The sequence below is a fragment of the Colletotrichum phormii genome (assembly GCF_030913505.1).
Source record: "Colletotrichum phormii strain CBS 102054 chromosome Unknown BDP81scaffold_10, whole genome shotgun sequence".
In the NCBI taxonomy this organism is placed as follows: Eukaryota; Fungi; Ascomycota; class Sordariomycetes; order Glomerellales; family Glomerellaceae; genus Colletotrichum; species Colletotrichum phormii.
In genome coordinates this window covers 54,479-77,895 of record NW_026851452.1, presented here as the reverse complement: position 1 = coordinate 77,895, position 23,417 = coordinate 54,479, and the positions used below count along the sequence as shown (strand labels likewise).

General features: G+C 51.3%; 3 protein-coding genes across 3 annotated transcripts; all 3 read left to right on the top strand.

Moving 5' to 3' along the window:
- Positions 1-413: 413 nt before the first annotated feature.
- BDP81DRAFT_460953 (ankyrin repeat-containing domain protein) lies at positions 414-6,910 on the top strand (the record flags this gene model as incomplete). Its single annotated transcript, XM_060593707.1, has 11 exons — positions 414-697; positions 932-1,157; positions 1,230-1,292; positions 1,342-1,452; positions 1,528-2,263; positions 2,312-2,762; positions 2,852-2,875; positions 2,906-3,719; positions 3,774-5,318; positions 5,412-6,569; positions 6,650-6,910. The coding sequence occupies 11 exons, from the start codon at positions 414-416 to the stop codon at positions 6,908-6,910; spliced, it is 5,673 nt and encodes a 1,890-aa protein (XP_060445029.1).
- Positions 6,911-15,440: 8,530 nt separating this feature from the next.
- Positions 15,441-16,135, top strand: BDP81DRAFT_449464 (uncharacterized protein; the record flags this gene model as incomplete). Its single annotated transcript, XM_060592413.1, has 2 exons — positions 15,441-15,914; positions 15,983-16,135. The coding sequence occupies 2 exons, from the start codon at positions 15,441-15,443 to the stop codon at positions 16,133-16,135; spliced, it is 627 nt and encodes a 208-aa protein (XP_060445028.1).
- Positions 16,136-20,077: 3,942 nt separating this feature from the next.
- BDP81DRAFT_427565 (uncharacterized protein) lies at positions 20,078-20,861 on the top strand. Its single transcript, XM_060590357.1, has 2 exons — positions 20,078-20,341; positions 20,398-20,861. Exons 1-2 carry the CDS (start codon positions 20,161-20,163, stop codon positions 20,772-20,774), a joined length of 558 nt encoding a protein of 185 aa, XP_060445027.1. The 5' UTR covers positions 20,078-20,160; the 3' UTR covers positions 20,775-20,861.
- The last annotated feature ends 2,556 nt before the right edge of the window (positions 20,862-23,417 follow it).

The window sequence follows — 23,417 nt, the reverse complement described above, 5'->3', positions numbered from 1 at the left end:
TAATTTGATATGCATGCGGTGAGACGCCTGTTAGGGAAATCCCCTCGCACTCCTCCGCCCCCCAGGACATAGGTACAGTGGTGTATATGCCATTGGCTGGTCATCTGTCATACGTTTCTTACATTTTCCTGACCGACTGGTATTCTAGCCGCCAAAGATTGTCCTCAGATGAATCCCTCACGATGTACCCGACTTCCAAAGGAAGTATTTCCGGCGTACCAAAAGTACCCATCAGAGACTTGCATGGTGGGTACCATTTGTGCCGCACGCTGTGCCGCTATCGACGTCCTTTTGTGTTTGTTCCTGGCTCTCGAGGCTCTTCCGAGCTCATGACCACGCCCGCGCGACATCTACGCATGCGTCGTTGAGCACTCAACTCCGAGCGTATAACTCTTCTGAGCATCGAAAGCGGCATGTCTGGGCTTCAGCAGCCTGAGCTTCACCCTCTGGGCGTCTCGAATCACCAAGATTCGGGGCTCCTTGACAGCGCAGACGGGATAAAAGACGCCGTAGAGCATGCCAAGAATGGGGAAGACGACACCATATCGACCGTCTCATCAGAATTGTCAGATACAGACACGTTGGAGCTTCTCTCGCTGGCTTCGCGCCCAGCAACACCCGCTACCGAGAGGCTAAAGCTACCGAGGGAGCTTGGTTTGAGCGCGCCTGGGTGGTTCTCTGACTTTACAGATTATGAGTACGTCCCTGTCAAATACCTCCATAGAATCTCATGGGACTGACATGATATCACAAAGCGAGGTAGCAAGTGGAAGACTTGTATAGTAGAAAGTGGCTTGATTCCTCTAAGTGGAAGACCCGTATGAGGGTCCTATCTATATACCGTACAAGACGGGTAATCGGCTTGTGGAAAGCGGTATCGTACGGCAGTAACCGGCAGCGCCACGTGTGGCGCTGCGACACATGATGATAGTGTCATCACGATCCATGGACTTCGCGATAATCACAAGACCGTGTGGAAGTCGAGCAGTGGACAGGCATGGCTTCAGGACTCGCTCTTCCAAGACCTCTCCGTCCGGCAGCTCGATTACATGTATGCCATTGATGACTCCGCACGGATTTTTCAACCGGATGGGTTTCAAGTTGAAGCTCGAAACCTGCTGCGTCTGTACGCCGAGAAAAGGCGCAACCTTCCGGAAGTGAGTAACTACCTACAGTACGTGTTGCTTCACGACGTTTATATAGCCTTCACTGGCTTACCTTTCCCACAGACAGAGATCAACAGGCCGATTATGTGGGTGTGTCATGACATTGGAGGCAGCATCTTCAAGCAGGTTGGCATTTCATTTCCACTCTGTCGAGTCCATGACTGACAACCAGAAGGTTCTGATCCAAGCTTGCCGAGCCATTGTCCGTCAAGACTTTGACGATGTCGAAACATGGGAATACATAAGGGAAGCCCGGGACCGGATTGTTAAATTTTCCACCGTGATGGTAAGATAGTTATTCTTCTGTTTATTACATTTATAGCGCTTCCTGTGTTTGATCGCCAACATGTTTGCGTTGCAGATATCTCTTGGCTGCCCTCACAAGACCGAGTCCATTGATCGTCTAGAAGACGAAATCCATAACTTGATGAGCTTGCCCGGTCCGGAACTCAGAACCGGGCTAGTAACAAAGGTCAAGAATATTGCCCGTCAAGTGGACGATATCAACATTCGGTTCCTGGGTGCCAACTTCTTCTCACGGTTGTTGCGCATCAACGTCTTTCACCTCCGCTCCATTCTCCCCTCTGCGAATAAGCCGACGAATGTAGAAGTTTCGGAGCTAGTCAAGAACGATTCGGAAGTCGCAGATGCCGGTACCATCGTGAAGGGCGACAAGGGGGAAGAAGGTGGCCAGAATGAATTTCCTTGTGAAACTGCTGACGGCCATGGAAATGCAGATACTCGACAAGCAAACCCTACTACACCTTCAAGCGTGAATACGCAAAATGAGGGGATTATTGACGCGGAGCCTGAGCAAAACGACACAACTGATTCCGCGGCTGTAGTGGCGAAGAACAAAAAGGAAGCACTCAACAGTGGAGAGGGTTCTCGGAAGGCTCTGGTCGACCATGCCTTTGCACGCGCATCGCCATTCAGCCGATACACAAGCTGCCTGTTTGACATGTTTGAGAGATACAATAGGCAACGTGAGGATAATATCGATCATGCCTCACTCGTCAAGGGCAGCGAAGACCTCGCCGACAGTGATTTCGACTGGGTGTCGTATTTTGGCACGAAGATTCGCGAAGGCTACTATGGTGAGTTGGGTCGGAACTGACTCTTGGGCATCACTGACAGCCGTCTAGTCGTGAAGGTCAATCATGACCTCAACAATTGTCAACTCGCCTTACTGTCCATGATACCGCCTGTGAAGCCAGTCAATCTCCACACCGATCCCGAGCTGACCCAGACACTGCCGTTTCTGGACTGGATTTTCGCCCATGAACGGTTCAAACGGTTCGATGAGAGCATCGGACCTTACACCCTGTGCATCCAAGGGACCGATGAAGATGCGTCACGGATGGCAATGATTTCCCAACATGTGTATACCAGGTACGAGTCAGAACAGATCGAGAGACATGATCAAGAAGGCGCCGCTTTTTACTTCCAATTCGACAAGTTCGACAGCAGATACAATGGCATCAAGCCCATGCTTGCCACCTTCCTCTCGAAGCTGAGCTGGCACTTGTGGTCGAAGCCCGGGGAGGAGGGAGCGACTCATCGCTTATTTGAGAGCCTAGAATATTACCGCAACTGGTAGCTTCCGGTGGTCTTCAACCTCTTCACAGAGATGAGGCGGTGCGCGGACGTGGGAAGTATTGCCATCATCTTGGGTTGTTTCATAGCTGTGTGGAAGAAGAGCGGAATTGGTTCCTCGCAAGAGTGCTGGAACATTAAAGCCGCACCTATCTCAACTATCGGCTCGTCATCATCACAAGCAAGCAGAACCTGTTCCCGAAGAATTCCATTCCCGAAACGCAGATGATCTCTTTGGACGAGTGTCCGGCCCCGCTGGTCGGGTACGCCATCGACGAGAAGGTATTCGATGCTAACGGACTTTGGCCATACCTAGAGCACGTGCTGAGGAAACGTCCGGTGTTGAGTGCCCTTGCCGAAAGTCTGAAGAATGCCATCGAGCAATGCCAAGCAGCGCCTTACCTTGGCTACAGGATTCTGGAATGGCTTCATCATTTTGGACGAGGGCTGCCCGTTGCCGAAATCGCCGCAACTGTCGAACGCCTGCTACCCGCCACCCCCGGGATCATTCTGTCGATGTTCATCAACGCTTTGCCTCCGGATAAGCGAGTACTGGCACTAATGGTCTATCGATGGGTGAAATATGCCCTAGAGCCATTGACCGTCGAGGCACTTGGCCATGCTCTGTTTGCATCAACAGGGTCAAATACGACATTGCTAGACATTGACTACAAGCAGCTGCTTCGGGAAATCACTGTGATGTCTGGAGGTATTATTGTCGTGAGAGATTGCTTCCTCACGTTTTCAAACGACTCGTTTTACGACACAAGCGTCTCCGACGGCGATGATGACGAGAAGCCAGCGTTGATCCATGGCATCCTGGCCGAAGCTTGCTTGAAATACCTGATGCACCAGGAAGTGCTGCAGCTGTACGATAGGCTGTCAGTTGAAAACTATGGTGGAGATGTTTTAAAGAAGCCTCTTGCATCAACTCGAGACTCCATGTTGGAATATGCCGTTCGGTTCTGGGCGGAGCATTATCATCTTTGCGTGTCCCATCGGCCTATTTAGCTGGCCCTCGACTTCTTTCATCGCACAGAGACGAGAAATAGATGGGCTGAGGCGCACTATCTTCTTTCGAACCCTTTTACACGCATTCATAGAGGTTATGTGTCCTCTCTGCCATCGATGGCTGCATTAGGACTCGAAGACCTCGTATCTCGGCAAGTCGAACAAGACCAAAACTTTGATTGGTTTCATCGAGACGCTTGGCTAGCCATCACGGAAGCCTCGAGAAACGGTCACGAAAGTGTGGTTCGCAAGTTGCTGGAACATGTTCAGGTTGAAGAGCCGGGTCTGCAAGACGCAATCACCTGGGCTAATTCCTCTGGCGATGAGGGGACGTTGACTCGGCTACTGGATAGCGTTTGTCTTCTTGACAGCTTTTCGTGGCCCAAAGAAATTCTATCTCGAGCAGCGGCGTGTGGCTCGAAACCTCTAATTTCTGCCATTACTACAGCCGGTGTTAATCTAAATGAGCGAAAGTACGACACCGGGGAGATGGCCATTCACACGGCCATTGTTTGGGGCCGTCAAGGAGTGGTCAAGCTCCTGTTGGATGCCGAGGTTGACCTAAAGGTTCGAGACAATTTTGGGAGAACTCCCCTTCTCTTGTCTGCGGATATTGGTCATCCAGAGATCGTTCAGATGCTCATCAAATCAGGAGCCAACGCCGACGACAAGGACACAAGCGGTTTGTCTGCTATCAACACCACCATCTATGCGGGTGAGCACGCAGCACTCGCACAACTTCTCGGAGCCGGGGCAGATCCCGGCCCTAGGGAGCCTGCCGAAAGCCTTTCCGAGTCACCAGCCCCTTTGTCTTACGCCGCTGAGAACTGCAGGCTGCAATGCGTTCGAATTCTTCTTGAAAAGGGGGCAAACGCTTGTATCGAACCCGAGCGAGGAAGCCCTTTGTATCTTCTGTACGACAGGCCTCATGTCACCGAAACCTGCCGTCTTCTCATCGAGAGAGGCGCAAACCCCAACCAAGTCTACAGTGACAAAGAGATGCTCTTATTTCGGGCCTTGAGAACGGAAGATAAGAAACTGGTCGGTCTCCTTATTGACAAAGGTGCCGACGTGGACCTGTTGGACGCAGACGAGAACACAAACCGCAAGACACCCTTGGGGTATGCTATTATGGCATGTTCGCTCGAGATGATGGAGTTCCTTCTACAAAAAGGAGCTTCCGTGAACGATGTCCCCGAAGGAGCCGAGTCGTCGCTTTTCACCGCAAGCTATTGGAACACCGACATCAAAAAAGCCGAGTTGCTCCTAAAACATAAAGCCGACGTTCACTGGACAAAAAGCGACGGCTGGACCGCCCTTCATGCTTGTTACGACATGCCGATGTTCGTGCCTCTCCTTCTGAAGCAGGGAGCGGATGTGAATAAGATGGCCCATTGTGGGACTCTGTTGATGATGGCGGCAAGGTGGAAATTTCTCGATACTCTCAAGATCCTCCTCCAGCATCGCCCGCCCCCGAAACTCGACTTGAAGTTTGATTACGATCCAATGGACTTGGAATACGGCATGACAGCACTGACGATTGCGGTCTGAATCGGCAACCATGAGGGTGCGAGCCTTCTTCTTGAAGCGGGAGCTGGGCTGGACGACAAACTTAAATGCGCCGGATTCATCATACAGACATCCAATCCTGATGACTCTAAGGCAGCTCAGAAAATGATGCGAGATTTCCTAGATCGTGGAGCCAAGGTTGATCATGAGGACGAGGACAAGAACACTGCGCTCCACGGACTAACTTCATCGACCCCGGTCAAGATCTTAAAGATTCTGGCCGACCTAGGCGCTCCGGTAGACTCTCCAAACCAAGGCGGGCTCACGCCGCTGGGAGTTGCTGTGAAGAATAGCAACATGCCCGCTGCAGCATATCTCATCTCCAAGGGAGCCCGGGCGGATGTCCAGGACTCCAGCTTTGGCAATTTGCTTCATTTAGTCTGTCAACAGAACTACCCGGAAGATGAAACCGCCTTTAAGCTGTTTAAACTTCTCGTTGGTGCCGGAGCCAACTTGAACAGTGCTGGTCGAGACCCAGCTCGCGAATCGTTGCTGCATGCCGTCGTGTACGCGCCTCTCGAAAGAAGCGCACGAACCAAGATAGTCCACTATCTCGTCAGCCACGTCAGTCCAGCCGTCGATGTCAACGCGCCCGGTGGAGATTGGGCATATGCAATCATTGCTGCTGCCCGCAAGGGGTACGACAATATACTTCAATATCTTGTCCGCCACGGCGCCAATATCAGCGTCCCTGACGATCTGGGCCGTCGTCCTCTTCACTTCCTAATCGGTCTCGGGCGTTGGAATTCCAACACGAGGCCAGTGCGAGTTCTTCTCAAGGCCGATGTTGACATTCAAGCAGCGGACAAGTTTGGACGAACTGCTCTCAATTGGGCAGCTGGATCCAGAGACCTGGAACTTTTTGAGTTGATACTGAGAAAGCTTCCCAAAGGATACAATGTCAACGTTCGAGACGGTGATGGATGGACACCGCTCATGTGGGCCTGTAGAACTTCCCAGGGCGCCCCGATCTCTATCATTGACAAGCTAGTCAATACATTGGGCGCGGACATCTTCCTCCAAAGAAGTGATGGCGATTGGTCGGCGATGAAGCTTGCGTGTCTCAGCAACCTGGAGGAGGACATCAAGAAGCTGTTGCAGCCCATCGGATATGAGAGCCAGCAAGACGGCAAAGATGACTCCAAAGAGATCCGGAACCTTGCTTTTCACAATATACCACCGGCACCACCTCATTCCGGTCGTCCATACTGTGATAGTTGCTTTGCAGTAAGTTATTTGACTTCTTGGTTGCAATTCTTGTTCTGGCTCTTTTCAACTGACAATCCCTTCTTTTCTTTTGCCTATAGGGAATTGTAGGAACGCGTTACAAGTGCACCGTTTGCGACGACTATGACCTGTGTTTCAAGTGCTTTCCAAGTTGTAATACAATGCACGATGCAAACCATGAGCTGAAGAAGTACTACGAATATTTGTTTGTGGATGAAGAAGACAGTGATTCTCCGGCAGAAGATGATGGCGCGGCGGGTGCATCGGAATCGAGTGAGGGAGAGAAGCCGAGTACGGACACGGACGATGAGGTTGAATACGATTCGGAGGTCGATGACTGAACAGGATAGACTATCATGGCAGCTGTTTACGGCTTTGAGAGGTTCAAGGAACTATATAGGCGCACAAATTAGTCTTCTATGGAACCTTTCATGTTGTGTTTTGCCAACTCCGTGTACTTCCAGTCCTACTTCTACCGAGCCTGACTTGATTAGCCTCGTCAACTTTTAGGTCACATGTATCTACGACCCAACTCCCGACTTCAATTCGACTTCTGTGGTAAATAAGGCGTAATTGCTGGCCGGCAATTACGGATTCGTTTTTGTACGACAACTTCAGAGTCTCACGTAGGTCAACGTGTATTTATGCGGGTCAAGTCTTATCACACCACTTTGTATCGGCCGATGCGGCTCAGATACGGCCCTGGGCTGAGACAGTCCGGTCGAATGGCTCAAGCCTGCTGAGGTGCTCACTATTCATACGGTCAAATCACCAGACAGGGGCAAAAGGATTCGTCGGTGCTGTAGTCGGGGCATCTCCTCGCAAGGTGGACGTCCAATTGCGCACTTTTCAGTCCGACCAGACAGGAAATTGACTTGTTCAGTCCGTAGCAGTATCCTGGCTAGGGCCTATCCCATCCATCGGGTGCCAATGGACAGCACTTTCGCCAAGGGCGGGGTAGAGCCAATAAGGGCTTGCAAATTTATTAAACTAACCAGTAGGGTTGTAGTACCTATATTTCCTATAGATTTTGGGTGTGCCAGAGGTACCAGCAATCTTTACTAATACATAATGGTACATTACAGTCTAAGCAACCCTTTCGAGTTGTCTGCCGTCGTCGCCGAGTGAGGGTATTCCCAGATATCTGGTTTAGAACCTTCCTACTACTACAATAGCTACAAGGTGAAGATACCTTTCTTGATCCCTTGCGATGCTGTTCCCATGGAATAGAGGTATTCCTTTTGTCTATAGCCCGTCTAGGCCGTAATAGTCTCCGCCCGCCTACTAATGGGCCAAACTGCTGGATAAGCTGGGCTGCAAGCAGCTGCCGCCATTGGTAGTGGGTTTTGATTTTCTGCGACCTAGGGCTACCCCAGAGCTGTAGCAGGAAGCTATTCACAACTACCACTTCCAGTAGGAAATTCCAGGTAATTGACTGCCAGCCCCCTCGGCGAATAGGGTGGCCGTATTGATAATATGACCTCATCTGGTCACTCACATCAACCCCATTCATCTTATGGTTGTATTCATCGATTGCCCTAGGGACTGGAAGGCCCTTGCGGACGTCTGGGCCAAACACTTGCCGGGCAGCCTTTTTAGCAGCAGTATCCCCAGCTGGGCGACGGCGGCTTCGAATAACCTCCTGGCTGCTCTGGAAGACAGTTGACAGGAATAGTACGAGGGCATTATCCTTCCAGGTGAACTGGTTGACCTATTCACTAGTTAACTAGTGTCGGATTGGAAGTCCAATTCGACCGCGAGTAAGGGCAGAGCATGGGCCACCTCGAGGGAGTACAATTAGACCTCGACTACCCACCCAACCTCCGGTTGGAATCTCCCTTCTACTCCTTACGCAGAATCAATCAATACAGAGATATTGATACTTCGTCACCCCAGGACCCTACGGTTCGAACCAAATTCCCTGTGAAAGGAATACCAACAACTAGGCTGGGCTGGATATAATTACTGGGCTAGGCTGGCTAGTAGCTTACCTCCCCATCTAACGTAGGGATACAGTGTATTTTGCCCCAGGGCATATCCCGTCCTTCAGTCTCTCTCTCATCAACTAGAATCTCATCTATCCCACTATCCTTCCGGCAGGTACCAGAAGCACCAACCTGTTGTTTCCGTAGGGTACTAAAGAGACGTACAGAGGAGAAGAGGTTGTCTAAGAAGACGTGGTAGGTTGCAGCTGGAAGTAGGGAAATAAGGGTAGTTACTACCTGCTGTGTTGGTGTCAACTGGGCCAGCTTTCCAGCAGCTGGCCCGGCGGGCTGGCTGGGCTGGGCGGGCTGTGCCTGGGGAACCAATGCGTATGGGCCCTTTCCGTGTACGTGCCACAGCCACCGTATACAGTAGCCAGACTGGGCAAGGATCCAGATCTTATCCCATCGAGTGCTGCAAGGCGACAGTACATTGGCTCCACATAACGGGCCCCCTTTTACCCCGCACCGCATCTGGTACATCCACTGCTTGAGTTGCCCCTATGATTTCCACTCCGGTACATCTACCAAATCCATCATTACCAATACTCAATTAATGGATTCTGACGATTCTGACGGATCTGGCCGTTCCACGGGCTCGGCGAAGTCGTGTATCTTTGCCCTGCTGCCCGAGGACCTCGCCGCCGCCTGCACTGCCGACTGTACGCCGGAGCAATGTGATAATGCCACTGTTCGGCCCCGCGAGCCTCCGGAGGTTGAGCCCGGTATCCCTGGGCAGTTCGTGCCCTTCGAGGTGCCGCAGCGGCCCACGGAGGTCCGGAGCCTACCACCGCAGCCGCTGGACCTCCTCCTCGAGTTCGTGCCGGCCAGCCTCGTCGGCCGGTGGGTTAAGTGGACGAATGCGGCGCCGCGCTCGGCGAGGCTGGGCCCGGTTAAGAAACACTCTCGCAGTCTCAAGTGGAAGTCAGCGACTGTAGACGAAGTCTATTTGTTTTTGGGCATTTTGATTTATATGGGCTTACACCCTGAAACCAAAATATCTAAATACTGGTCTACTTCACAACAGACAGAGGATCCTATCCATTTGTTTACTCGATTTATCTCGAGGGACCGCTTCCAGCTCCTCCTCCGCCGCATCCGGATCTTCGACCCGGCCAAGATCCCTGCTTCCGTGCCGTCGACGGCAGGCCGGCGCCGCGGGCAGCCCCGGGAGAAGCAGATGCCGAAGGTGTACCAGCAAGTCAACGAGTGGTCAGCTCACATCCAAGAGACCGGCGACCGCTTCTACCGGGCCGGCTCCGACCTCACCGTCGACGAGGCCATGGTCCGCTTCACGGGCCGGGCAGTGGAGACCACGACGATCCCGACGAAGCCGATTCCAACCGGCTTCAAGGTCTGGGTTCTGGCGCAAGCCGGGTACTCCCTCCGCTGGCTCTGGCACGTCCACGGTGACGGGCCCTACGGCCTCGTGGCACAAGCCCGGCCCGCAGCCGGCGACGAGGAGGCCCGGCGAACAGCCTTGACGCCGACCCAGCGGGTGGTCACATCACTGCTTTCCTTGCTTCCATTGGCCACTTATCACGTGTTTCTTGATAATCTATTTGCTTCAGTAAAGCTCTTCCGGGCCCTCCGTGACCAGCGGATCGGTGCCACCGGCACGTGCCGGAAGGATAGTGGAATCGACAAGACATTGGTTGCTGAGAAAGAGACTGACGGCAAGGGACTTCCATGGGGTCAACTACACGCGATTTCCACGGCTGACGGGAAAGTATGTTAACCCAAATCACTGTCAGTGGCTATTCCATACCAAACCATTCATTGGAATAACTTCCAGGTCAACCAGTTCACTTGGAAGGATAATTCCCTCGTTCTCTTCCTCACGACGGTCTTCCGAGAGACATCCGACGTTGTACGAAACCGCAAACGGCCGGCTGGAGATACCGCTGCGAAGAGGGCAGCACGGGAGGTCTTCGGGCCCGAAGTGCGGAAGGATCTCCGGATTCCACTCGCAATCGATGAGTACAATCACCGTATGAACGGCGTAGATACCGGGGACCAAATGCGGTCCTATTACGACTTCAGCCGGCCCGTGAGGCGGGGCAGTTGGCAGGCAATTGCCTGGAACTTTCTCCTCGAAGTCATTATTATTAATACCTTTCGTCTTCAACAATGGGGAGATCCTGAGTGGCCCCGGGTTCAGAACCAGTATGAATGGCGTAGACTGCTTTCTGCCCACCTAATTCAGAGGTTTGGACCATTGGCAGAAGGTCGTCGACGGGGACGTCCAAGGAGGGCAACAGACAAAAGGAACGAGGCAGTACCGTGGCAATTACACGTACGAGGGCACAGAAATGCCAATTCTGCTTGCGTGGGTTGTAGTACGATATCGCAAGTAAAAGCGAGGACTGCGCTGGGCGAAATTAGTGGTAATATCCATACCCAACCGCAGCGGCGGAAGTACACGAGGATGGGCTGCCTCGAGTGCGATGTAGCTCTCTGTAACTCAGAAGATTGCTGGTACCGATTTCATACGCAGAATCTCTAGTAATTGGAAGTATCTATTATCAATTACGTTGGTTGGTTGGAAAAAGGGGCCCGAAGTGGCCCGATTGGCTGCTCCCCCGCATCTCAATGTACTGTCGCCTTGCAGCACTCGATGGGATACCCAGTTGGGATGGGTTTCGTTTTAATCGTCGTTGTCTCAAGAGACCGACCCTCAAATCGGACCATAGCCTCGTCAACTGTAAGATCTGAACCAGTTGTATAAAAGGAATCCCCAGTCTTTTGGATATGGGCTGACCACTGGTTAACCTTTTGGTATACATCGGGCATTCGATCCCGGGCCTGGCCCCGTCCCCGTCCCCGTCCCCGGCCCCGGCCCTGGCTGGGCTGTCCGGACTGGTCAGGCTGGTCGGGCTGGTCGGGCTGAAACTCAGTAGTGTTGAATATCCGCAGCCGCTTAAGTAGTAGTTGGAATCGGTTTCTAGAAACGAACCGCGTAAATAGGTGGATAGGATCCTCCGTTTGCTGCTGGGTTGACCAGTAGGTTAATAATCTAGATTCTCTATAAATCCCAATATATAATAGGATCCCTAAGAAAAGGTAGATCTCTTCTACTGAAGTATTCCGCCATGAAATCACTCTTGCTGATCTAGTTGGGGGACCCTCCCTAGACGACGACGGCGCTGCATTCGTCCACTGAGCCCACTGCTCCACGAGGCTCTGCGGAACGTATTGGACGAATAGGTCAAGCGGGCTGGCCGGCAGCCCCCGTACCTTCTGGGCCCGGGCCGGCACGTCAAAGGGTCGGAAGGAGCCCGGATGACCATGCTCGGTAGCCGGAGGTTCGCGGGGCTGGACTGTTGCCGCGTCACAGCGCTCTGGCGTACAGTCTGTATTACAGGCAGCAGCACGGTCTTCTGGGTGGACCTCCACTACTATACAGCTGCGTACAGAAGTATTGGAAGCAATCGAGGTATCAGAATCACCAGAAGACATCACAGCATCAATCAGAATGTAAGTAATAGTGGTGATGATAGGTAAAAGAGCATAGGGATAAGTGACGTATCGTCAAGTACCCCTTTAAATGCGGGGTAATAATGGGCAAGAAGTGGGCACTTCGTGGTCTTGGCGAAAGTGCTGTCCATTGGCACCCGATGAGATATCCCGTGTCTGCCTGCACTGGTATGCATCCATGAATTGAGTGTTACTGCACTTATAGCATCCTCATGAATGTCATTGGCCAGCCTGATTCTTTGTTACACAATAAGCAAATGTCCAGAACGTACCACAGCAGATTCTTGGCACAGTTGGTTGGACTCTTGCATATTCAGACTGATGCTATATTGCCTCGTGATTTGAAAGGAGTTGGGCAGGTTCATGCTTATCTGGGGGGGCACACACCATTACTACCTGAACAGAACATTCGCAGACTCATAATCTCAACTCATCGAGGGACCTAGGAAGCTCACACTTCCGCCCTTCCAGTCTCCTTTTCTCTTTCGCCACCATGCGAAGATAGTAGCATATCAGCAAACAGGAATTCAACGAATCCTTCGTCTGAATTGAGGCGTGAATAACACGGAAGTTCATTGGACCTGTCTTGATTCCATACGCATTATTCCCTCATTCCCGAAAACCTGCATCAAGACTTGTAGACGCAAGTGTGGGAAACGAAAGCGAGGGCGTTTTGTACCTATTTGATATGGCGCAATGGCGAAGCACACTACACTCCATGACCATGTGAGTAATCAGTAATCACCGCTCACGAGATCAGTCTCGAATACGAGACATTGGCACCGGCCACTTTTCATCGAAAATCTTCAGGCTTACACCGAAGGAGATCTCCGAAATCAACCTCATCGAGCGCAGCACGGCCTGTGAGTTGCTGCGGATGGCCAACAACTGGGATAGCCCGAGTTCAATGGGTTGAGGCACCCAGCTTGCCGGATTTCCGACCACGCGTCACGCCGGAAGCAGTAGGTTGCCTGACAAATAAGAAAGTTTGGTTTGATCTGCGAGTAAGCTTCGACTCGATTCTCCCCGCGTCGATGCCTTCACCGCATTCAGCGCCTTGCAGAATGACAGATGCGGAAAGCAGGCTGTGCAATCATCGTACCTTCATGAGACCGTTGACGTGTGGCCTGTTCGCCATCTCCGAAAGTCAAGGACTGCTTATGCATTTCACTTTGGAAGTCTCACGATAAGCATCGACTAGTGCCGGGTATGCACTCAAGCTTAAATGTGCGGTTCAAGACGGACATTATCTACAAGCGGTAAGTCCGATTTTCCAACTAACAGACCCACGTCGACCACTTGTATCAACGGACGCTGAATAAGACAAAACATCCGTCGACGTAGTTCAATCGAGTAATGCGAGAGTAACGCATTATTATATGTGAGTCATTATAGCGATGGCCGCCCAGAAACTGATCGACGAACGACCTGGACGGGTGCAACATTGACGACTGCTTGGCGAGGCCCGTCCTAGCGAAATTGTTGGGATGACGACGATCCTGTGGATAATTATCCGAGAACACAGTCTTCGGACGAATACCAACGAATTTGACCCGTTCGGGAACCGCGTGGGACTCATTGTGGGACAGGTATTACAGTTCCCCCTTGCTGCCCCTTCATTACAATATGATGTGGAATGAGCGTCCCGGAGCCTTAATTCTCCAACATGGCTAAAACGACAATGAAGGGGAGGCTTAGCAGCTTTCGCACTAGTCGAGGGTTTCAAGCAACTTTGAGACCCTGCTACTGCGGTGGTGCCGCTCTCGATTCATGTCAACAGAGCTTAAACTCTCTCTTCCCTCCACTTGCGGCGGGGGATAAACGGCAAGGCGGAGAAAAGATGGAGGCCGGCCGAGGAGACCGCGGGCAGCGTGTTTACAGGCCTCGGGCTTCCATCTTACGGATAACGGAAGCAGCATCTTTTGCCTTGCTCCTCAGCGCATGCAGGGTCCGTCCCAGTTTTGAAATCAGCCCACCGGTGAACCTGAGACTCGGCGAGCTTTGTTTTCCTCGTTAGGCTGGCTTGATTCTAGTCTTTTGGCAACCTCTCTGCACGCACGTTCTGGCTCTGGATTGACTCTGGAAAGTGCAATCACCACGTGTGGACATGTAGTAAATATCGGCTGCCTTTCTGAGAATCAGAGGCCGCTAATATGCCGACAGGGACGGAGCGTAATATCTTCAGCTTACTTTCGAAGTTATCAAGTAATTTCAATTTGATGAATTAACTCAAGAATCAAGCTTCTTGTTTGTTTTTGCTCGCTTGCGTTCAGGTCAAGCAAGTCCACGCGAAACAATTACTAGATGACGAGGCCGACATGTCTTGGCGTCTTGACTGATCTCGCCAAGCCACCAAACACGTTGCTTCGAAATCGGGTCCGGTTGCTCAAGCGATTGGCAGATTGTTTATAGAAGCAATTTAAACCTGCTCATAAGGCAGGCGGACATGTCGGACTACGACGCGCCAGCCCAGCGAGTCATCGACGCAAGAAGAGGGCGAGTGATCACTGTGCGAAGAGATCAGACCTGTAGCAGATGGTCGAAGACCTCTATAATCCGGCAAAAGATGAAGGAGACCTGATACTGAAGTGAAGGAAAGGATGGAAGTCAGGAGGGAAAATTTAGGTCCAGACCGAGGATACACAACCGTGGGTTGGATGAATTTGGTGCGAACACTCGTTCTCGCCAAGAATTGTGACTGGCGCTTGTGATGGGAAGCTTCCGACACCTGAAGATCTTCAACCCGTCTATCGGTGCTTGTGATCCATGGGACAGCCCCAACAACAGACACGCAAGAAGCTCGCGCGATGGGAACCCTTTTGGTTGGTGTCTGGGTGCATTGAGCAGAGAATTCGTGTACAGAGCAGCCCCAAGGCGAGCGAGGATGAAACGCGATGTGCGGCGATCCCAACCAGCGACTGACTGGAAAGATCAGCCCAAAACACATACGGGTAAACCTTCTTCTCCTTCGAATCCACCCCAAAGCTTGTCTCTCTCGGTTCAGACATCAGACCGGCCGGGCGATGCGCGCGGGGTGGCCGTTGTGGACACCCACATTGTGAATTGAAGCTTCACCCGAGAGCGAAACAACCCCTGAAAGCATCGCGAAGACTGGGACTGAGCTGCTTCCCATCGTGCAGCGGACAGGGTCTTTCGGCGTCCTCGGACGAAGTATGTTCGCCTAATCGTTTGAGATGACGACGCGATAGAAAGTAGGTGTAAGTGGCCGTGTCCGAATTCACTCAGAAGGTTGGGCTATATAATTCAATCGAAGAAGCCCTCAATTCTGCCTTTTGGATCATCAACTCAATCTCATTCTAGTTCATCAAGCTCTACTACTAAAGGCTCTTTGCTCTCTACAATCTTTACACCACTTTACGTCTATCACTTGAATCACTAAACAATATTCAAGATGCGTTACCCTCAGCTTCTCCTCTCTCTCTTCCTCCTCTTCACCTTCGTCATTGCTCTGCCCGCGCCGGCGCCGATAGAAGCCGTTGCCGCGCAAGACGCCGCCGACAACAAGAACAAGAACGACAACGGGAACAAGGGCACCAAGACGAAGACAAATAACAATGGCAACACCAACAAGGGCCAGACCACCAAGGCTACGAAGAACGGCACCGGAGGAAACACCAGGCCTACCGCTGACGAATGTGCTGCTGCCAAGAAGTTGGCTACTGGCATCGACAAGAACATCTCCATTCAGAAGCAGGAGCAGAAGGATGTTGCCGCTGTGAAGCAGGCTGTTCAGTCTGGAAACAAGTCTCAGTTCGACCAGGCTAAGACCAAGCTCGTCGCCACTGTCAAGTCAGGAGCGGATGTCCGCGCTGAGAACCAGAAGATTGCTCCCAAGGGTAACGCTGCGATTCCGGGTCTGAAGAAGGTATGTTGCACTCAACCCACTCTTCGGAGAACAGAAGTGAAAGACATGAGTCTAACAAATCATCATAGGTCCAAAATGCGCAGGCTACTGAGCTGAAGCAGGCTCAGGGTCTCGCGGGCAACAATGCCGACCTGGACACTATCGCCCAGATGGAGAAGGAGTTTGCCGGAGGTATCGACCAGAACCAACAGAACAAGAAAGATGCCGTTAAGGGCTGCTAAGCATCTCTCGTGGCCGAACAGGGCTTGGGATAAGGGGACAGCACGTCACGAAGTAGACTGAGGTTGACCTGAAGTGATGAATAGCGTTGTAAATGGAGGATTTTCAGTACATATATACTTAGTGAATGAAGCTAGTTCAGAAAATTTAGGTCACATATGTAGGACCGCATTCGTGTCAATCTAGGCTTTGACAGACTTGACCCCAGCCTGAGCCAAGGCAGTTATATCCTTCTACCATCTAGAACGTGACTTGATGCCATCTCATGCCACTCGGTTAGTCAGTCACAATACTTGATGTTCCTTGAGACATTTTCATTGGTGTGTCATAGTCTCTTGATCTGTCCCAGATGAGAGCTTGAGTCGAATGAGACATTGCTAAAGGCTGGTCTGAAAGAGAATAACCATCAACCATTGCTTAGCTTTGGAAGTTAACAAGCTACGCTCGGCTGGTGGTGGTTTATTTCTCATGTTGATTGAACGACATTGATGCAGATGTACACCTTCGATTGAGGCGGAGGCAATGCTGGACTCCGTGATACCGCTGCGAGTAACTTATAACTTAGTCTGATGTACGCAGCCGCGGCCTCGAAAGTTATCTGCTACAGGTACATTTCGGTGAATCATTCTTCAGTAATGCGGCAACATCCACAAGAGAATAGGGTCGCCGTATCGCTCGCTAGTATCGAATCGAAAATCCGCTGCGTGTGGCTGCTCCTGTTCAGGCAAGTCCTCAACCTTCGATAGGGAATAACAACTATGAGAAGGTAACCAGTTGTGGGCCTTTCGAACAGGTCTGTAAATAAATGCTTTTCTTATCATCTGAGGACAAGGTTCCTCGCGAAGGGTAGCAATGTTAGGAAATATGGGAAAAGGCTCACTGCAGATGAAGACTCGAAAGCTTCTTTTTCTATAACCCTGGATCATGAAGTGATATCTTGAAGCAGTCATACTTCGACGACGCGCAAGACCAGGTCTAGTAGCCGAGGCGCAAATAGGACCAGAAAGTTAACGGAAGTCTGTCCGAAGAGAAAGAGAAGACTTTGTTCTGGGTAATACGCTCCGTGTCTGATCTGGGAGCTTCTCGTGAGATAGGAGCTTAGTAGAAGGTATTAAATTGAATAAATGACCAATCGTAACTGGAAAGGTGATATGGTCATGCCGAACTGTCACATTTGGTTGAATAAGATTTTTGTATTTGGACCAGCTTCTTGAAAGACGTGTCTCATTGCGTGTTTGAACCGGAAATTGAACTTACCTTCGGCCTCCGGATTAATGTAACAAACTTACGCGGGAAAAAAATGGGTTGTTTAATTCTTCTTCACAGGTGATATTTGATATGATATTAGAAATTCCAAGGTCCTAGGAAGTTCGAAGGCGCAGGTAGATGGTTTCCCACTATCCGGCCCAGTTGGCTAACGGATGGGCCTTTGAGGAAGTGGTTGATTAGTGAGCAATGCCTAGCGACTCTCAAAGTAGGTAGAAACTTCCATATCTAAGTTACTCCTGAAACATGAGTGATAACGTTCGAGGGCATAAACTCTAGCTAGCGGTTCTGACAAGTAGCTTCAAGCAGTGGCCATATGGGAGACAATAGTTCTGGTGACGATCCTTGCAACTCGGAGCAACAAAACATACCGTAATAGTGTCAGCAACCGGAAGTATCATTTGTTAGATAAAATCTGGACCTTTTCATTTTCATAACGGAATCGTGAAGGCAAACGGTGAGGCTGGCAAGTTGGAGTCAATCTTACCTCATGCGCAAGGGTCTAGAAGTTGGAAATTGTAACGAAGAACCGACCTGATGACTATATCGCGAAGACAACCTTGACACCCTGCGGAAACAACTGCCATGGCTTGAGCTTCTCTTTTTAAGATCATCAAACCGTGAGCTGTGATACCCTGAATCGTTCATTGGCGTAAGTTGAGAGTCTAAACTACGCTTTCCCTAGGTCTTCGCAGGCAGCGAACCTTTGCCCACATCACGCATCACCAATGGTTTTATCATTGATTATTGAAACTATGGGATTAACATGTAAACAATTATATTCTCTGTCTCCTGGTCTCTCAGATGCCTCAGAGGACCTTTTACCTGAAATTGAAATACGACTGGCTCAGACGCACTGGCACTCCGCTGAGCGCCATCAACAGGAACGCCCTAACACGGTCGAGATAACTTTCCGTCTTCCTTGACTCGACATCATCCGATGTCCGTGATATCACAACCTCTATAGGCATACTAGAAATGCCGCGCGCGAAAATTTTCAACCCGCATTGAGGAGGCCTGGAAACAAATCCGCGCAGATTATCTACTTGCCGTCTTTCCGAGAAAACAATGCTGTCATTATTCAGGGTCAGCAAGCCTCGCCGGATCGCCTCGTTACCGTCTTTTCAGGATGCCAAGTGCCGTGTTCCTGAAAGACAGCTCGGACAGTTGCGGGCGGGAAGGAACTCTCTTCTTCATCGGATGGAGGTTGCGAAGAGAGTCAGGGCTGTCTTGTCACAATGCTTATCAATAATCATTGTTGTCCTCCAAATTCCGCCGAAGGGCACCACTTCTCCGCACTCCCCTCAAAAAGTCCGCAATAGCAGCGCCGTGCCTTGAAGTGGGCGATGATTGCGGGCAATGTCCACTAATTAGGCTTTTAACTCGGTTTCTTGCGAGCCTAACCGGGTTGCGAGGGGGAAAGTCTGCTGTCAATGCCGAGAAAGGGGGGCTTTCTAGTCCCCTGGGGAGTCGTGTTTCTCTTTGGCTTTTGCTGACGCTCAAGGGAGGCTGGTCTTGTCAGCGGGGGCCTGGAAGCACTTTCTCCTCCCCTCGCGTTAGAATTTCTCGACTGTCAACTCTGACGCTCAGGAGTTGGTAACTTGGTGCAGTCCGGCAGTCGCAGGTTGGTAGGTGAGTGATCGCCTCCTCACAGTGTAACATTCCTGGCTGGTAATCTGCTTAAGATAGCCTTATGACTCGCAGATCTCTCACGTAGGAAGTTGTAGACGACTTGGCATTGCTTGAGATCCAGGGCCGGTGGGCAAGGGGTTCTACTCCGTAGCGCACCCAGAACAAAAGACCCCGGCCACCGAGCCGGAGATTTCACCCTCAACTAATGGCCGGATCACTAAAGACTCTGGGGGCGCCGCCGTGGCGCGCCGTGGCGTTCCGGAGCACCGGTTCACTCACACACACCATCCCGATCTTCGCGGTTCCAACATCCAAACTGACGGCTTGGCATCACAACCGGCGCGCTTGGTGACGCCCTGATTGTGATGGCTCGATGACTCGAGAATAACCCAAAATCCCATATCGTTCTTTGCTTGAACTCTGCACAAAGTGCCGGTTCTCGCGTCTCTCTAGGAATTAAAGTCTTGTTCCCTTTGAGCTTCTCGCTTTCTTGCTGCACGAACGCCCGAACCCCCAGACAGGGTTTGTCGCAGGTTTCGCGAGTTGTGACCACGTCCACAACCGTCCGCACCGGAAGCAGAGCGGCTCAATAACTTGCGACGTTTCACGCGCGTGGATCCCACCAAGCTTGTCTTGCTTTCGTGCCTGAAGAGCCTCAAGAATGCATGTTTCGCTCCAGGGATCACTCTCGGGTTGTTTTTTCACGAAGACCACTTACAGTTGGTGTTGGGCAGAGAGAGAGGAACGGGGTACCACGGTAGCTCCCGTGGTTCCGGCCAACGGTTGATATCCATCAGCACAAGGATTGTGGGAGGCTGGCTTTGAAGCTATGATCGCCGGGCCATCAGCGTCGGATCATTGACATCTCTCTGTCAGCGACAAGGATCACGTCGTCGTCGGGCTAGGGCCGAGTTGTGGTATTTGTAGTCGCAAGGCCGCACATCTGGCCCTGACGCTGCTTCATCCGGTTTCTGTTCGCCCTGTCTCATCATTCAAATCATTGTGCTGGTCACTCGTTTCTTTCAATCTTGTCTAATCCAAACACTGTCCTTTCTTCATAAACCGCCGGACTACCTACTCTTTCGCTTTCACAGGCCGATAAACAAACATCCCAAGTAATCACTCCAAGATGCGCGCTTCAATCACTGCCGCCACGGCGCTGCTCGCCGCGTTGGTCTCTGCTCATGGCAACATTGTCTCGCCTCCTGCCCGTGGTGTCGGCGCCGCAATGGCTGCAGCATGCGGACAAGCGAACGTTAAGGCTGTGACAGCCGATCCCACCATTCCTCTGGAAGACTTCACCAGCCCTCCTGCAACATGTAAGCAAGCCTCTAGAGCATGAATAAGTGAGACAAGTTACTGACACCATATCAAGGCCAACTTGACCTTTGCAGAGGAGCCAAGTTCGAGGACAACAAGGCCAACGTCCAGACCTTCAAGGCTGGACAGGTCGTCAACATGAAGGCCGAGATCCCGATTCCCCATGAGGGCCCCATGAACGTCTCCATCGTCGATACCGCAACCAACAAGGTCATCGGACAGCCTCTCATCGCCTTCGACAGCTACGCCGACGAGAAGCTCGCGGCACTGCCCAAGAACAACACCAACTTCGACATCACCATGCCCTCTAACTTGCCCGCGGGCACATGCGCTCAGGCTGGCCAGTGTGTCGTTCAGTGGTTCTGGGTTGGTACCGCAGCGAAGCAGACATACGAGAGTTGTGTAGACTTTGTTATGGCTTGAGCGATTAGAGTATCGTCGCCTAGTTATAGAGGAATGGGAGGTCTTTTGAGAACGTTTGAGCACGTAGATCAGCGTCGCATCCATGTGAATGCTGCGCCATTTTGAAGAGCTTTTTCTACTACACTTTAGTTGTTCATGACAAGGAATGCGAGACACTTTACTTTCCCCTTAATGTAACACCGCTTGTGTGATGACTTTATCATTGACGCTGAATTACTCAAGGTCAAGTACGACATCAAGATGTTCAATCCCAAAGTAGCAGGTCTAGGGGCATGTTTTCCATGAAGTCTAGGGAAGACTTGTTGAGCAACATTCGCAGACTTGGGTCCGCAGCATCGTCGTCGAAAGCCGGTTGACTTCGCCGTAGAAGGCAAAGTCATTTTCACTCGGCAGATCAGCAAAGTTTTGCGTCGGCGCGACGAAGTGGGATGCCGTCGGTCTCGCTTCAGCCTCATCACCCAGCTGAGGAACCACGGATTGGGAGTAGTTTTGATCCAATTCTAAGTCCAACTGCGGTAGGGACTGGAACTGGCTGTGGATGCGATCGAGCATCTCTAGGTGTTGGTATACACGTCAGCAGGGCAACCGTACGCAGCGCTGCCGCTAAAGCCAATCTATCAATCAAACTGTCGGATTGGAAGTCCAATTCGGCCGCGAGTAGGGGCAGAGCATGGGCCACCTCGAGGGGGTACAATTAGACCTCGACTACCCACCCAACCTCCGGTTGGAATCTCCCTTCTACTCCTTACGCAGAATCAATCAATACAGAGATATTGATACTTCGTCACCCCCAGGACCCGACGGTTCGAACCAAATTCCCTGTGAAAGGAATACCAACACAAACTTCCAAACAAACCAAACAACTGAGGCTATTCCCAACTATCAATCAAACAACTTCTGACCACCGGGATTTGATATATTGGGTTGATTTGGCTTGGCATATTACATAAGCCTTTATATAGCCAATGGGATGCCATTATCGCGAATATTCACGCCCTAACGCGGTCAGCTTTCTTTTTCTGTATGCAGCACCATTAATCCTGACAGCTTTGCGACATTCTTTTCTGCCCTCCTGGCTGTATTTTCTCTTCAGACAATACTCCTGAGTGATCTATGATTCCCAGCGACGTTGGATATGGGTATAAAAGCACTGGAACCGCTCTCTTACTACGTCTCTTCTTCTTCCTCATGCCTCACAAGCAGCCAACATCAGCAACATCGCCAACATCCTGGGCTTGCCTACCTTTGCCATGATGACTTCAACCGTACGTCAGCCACTCCCCCCCTCCTCTCTCCCTGGCCCTATATAAGGGCTTCCCCATCCATCCAGGAAGCTCTTCTTCCCCAGGCATGATGATGTCTTGGTTTCACAACTAACGATGCTATTCACAGATGTTGTCCCCCACTCCTTTACCTACCAACGTACTTCAACTGCTTCGATCCCCCTCCAGAATTGCAACTCAAGTGGCCAACAGTGTCTCTGTCGTTCTTCCCTCGAATCCATCCATCTTCGACCTCCCTACGATCATGTGGGACTGTGGATACCTGAGGCAGTGGCTGGTGCCCCAGGCACCAGCTGCCTGATCCACCTCCTGGTTGATCCAGCCCACCGCAGCCACCTTCACCACAACATCACCAACCAACCGTCAATACCAGTCGTATTGCCTCATTGCTTGCCTCGTTGGTCCAGATGAGCAGTGTGTACTGCCTACAGATCATATGGCAGAACAAGAGATATGTGGTTGAGGAGCAGCTGGCCCGTAAAGGAGGCAGGGGGAGGAAGAGTTGGCTTAAGGACCATGGGGTCTTCCTTGTTGAGCTTTGTGATGAGGGGCCAGCTGGTGCTTACTGGTGCTGTCAACAATGTGACAGTAAAGGAAAGCCAGAGTTCTTTGCTGCTAATGCTTCTAGCTCTGCTGCAGACCATCTTCGCAGGTACGTATATGTCCTTTGGTATGATTATTGTTAACTGATCTATATACAGATGCCATCAAGTCTCACAATGGGGTTCTGCTACCGATGAGACAAGCTCAGGAGAGACTCTCCACAGCTCAGAGCATGGTACTCGTTCATCGAAGAGGAGGAAGATCTCCCATATACCCAAGTCGAAAGTGGCTACTGTCATAGATCTCTGTCTCTCCACCATCATCACCAACGATCTACCATTCGACCACTTTCAAGATAGCTTCGTTCAACAAGTTCTACGACTCCACAACTCCTCTCTGGCTGATCAGGTGCCATGGGGTAGGACTTCAATGATGGACCATCTTCCCATTCTCTTCGCTAGGGGGCAATCCTACGTCAAGGATGAACTCCACAGTGCCCTCACTAAGATCCATATTGGGTTTGATCTGTGGACGTCACCCAACAACTACGCCTACCTTGCAGTCACTGCCCACTTCATCAACAGTATGGGCCAGCACCAGTCTCGTCTCATCGCCTTCAACCACATGAGCGGCGATCACAGCGGTCCCAACATATCCAACAATATCTACGAGACTCTTCAGCAATGGGATATCACTGGCAAAGTGGGTGTGGTGGTCTGTGATAACGCCAGCAACGACGATACCTGCATCTCTGCCCTCTTCAGGAGACTCGACCCTATGATGGATCAGGGGGACTATCAGGCAAGGAGAATGCGAT

Coding starts and splice junctions, on each gene's coding strand:
- BDP81DRAFT_427565 (XM_060590357.1), top strand. CDS start 20,161: ATGCGCGCTTCAATCACTGCCGCCACGGCGCTGCTCGCCGCGTTGGTC. Junction 20,342..20,397: donor GGAAGACTTCACCAGCCCTC/CTGCAACATGTA, acceptor AGTTACTGACAC/CATATCAAGGCCAACTTGAC.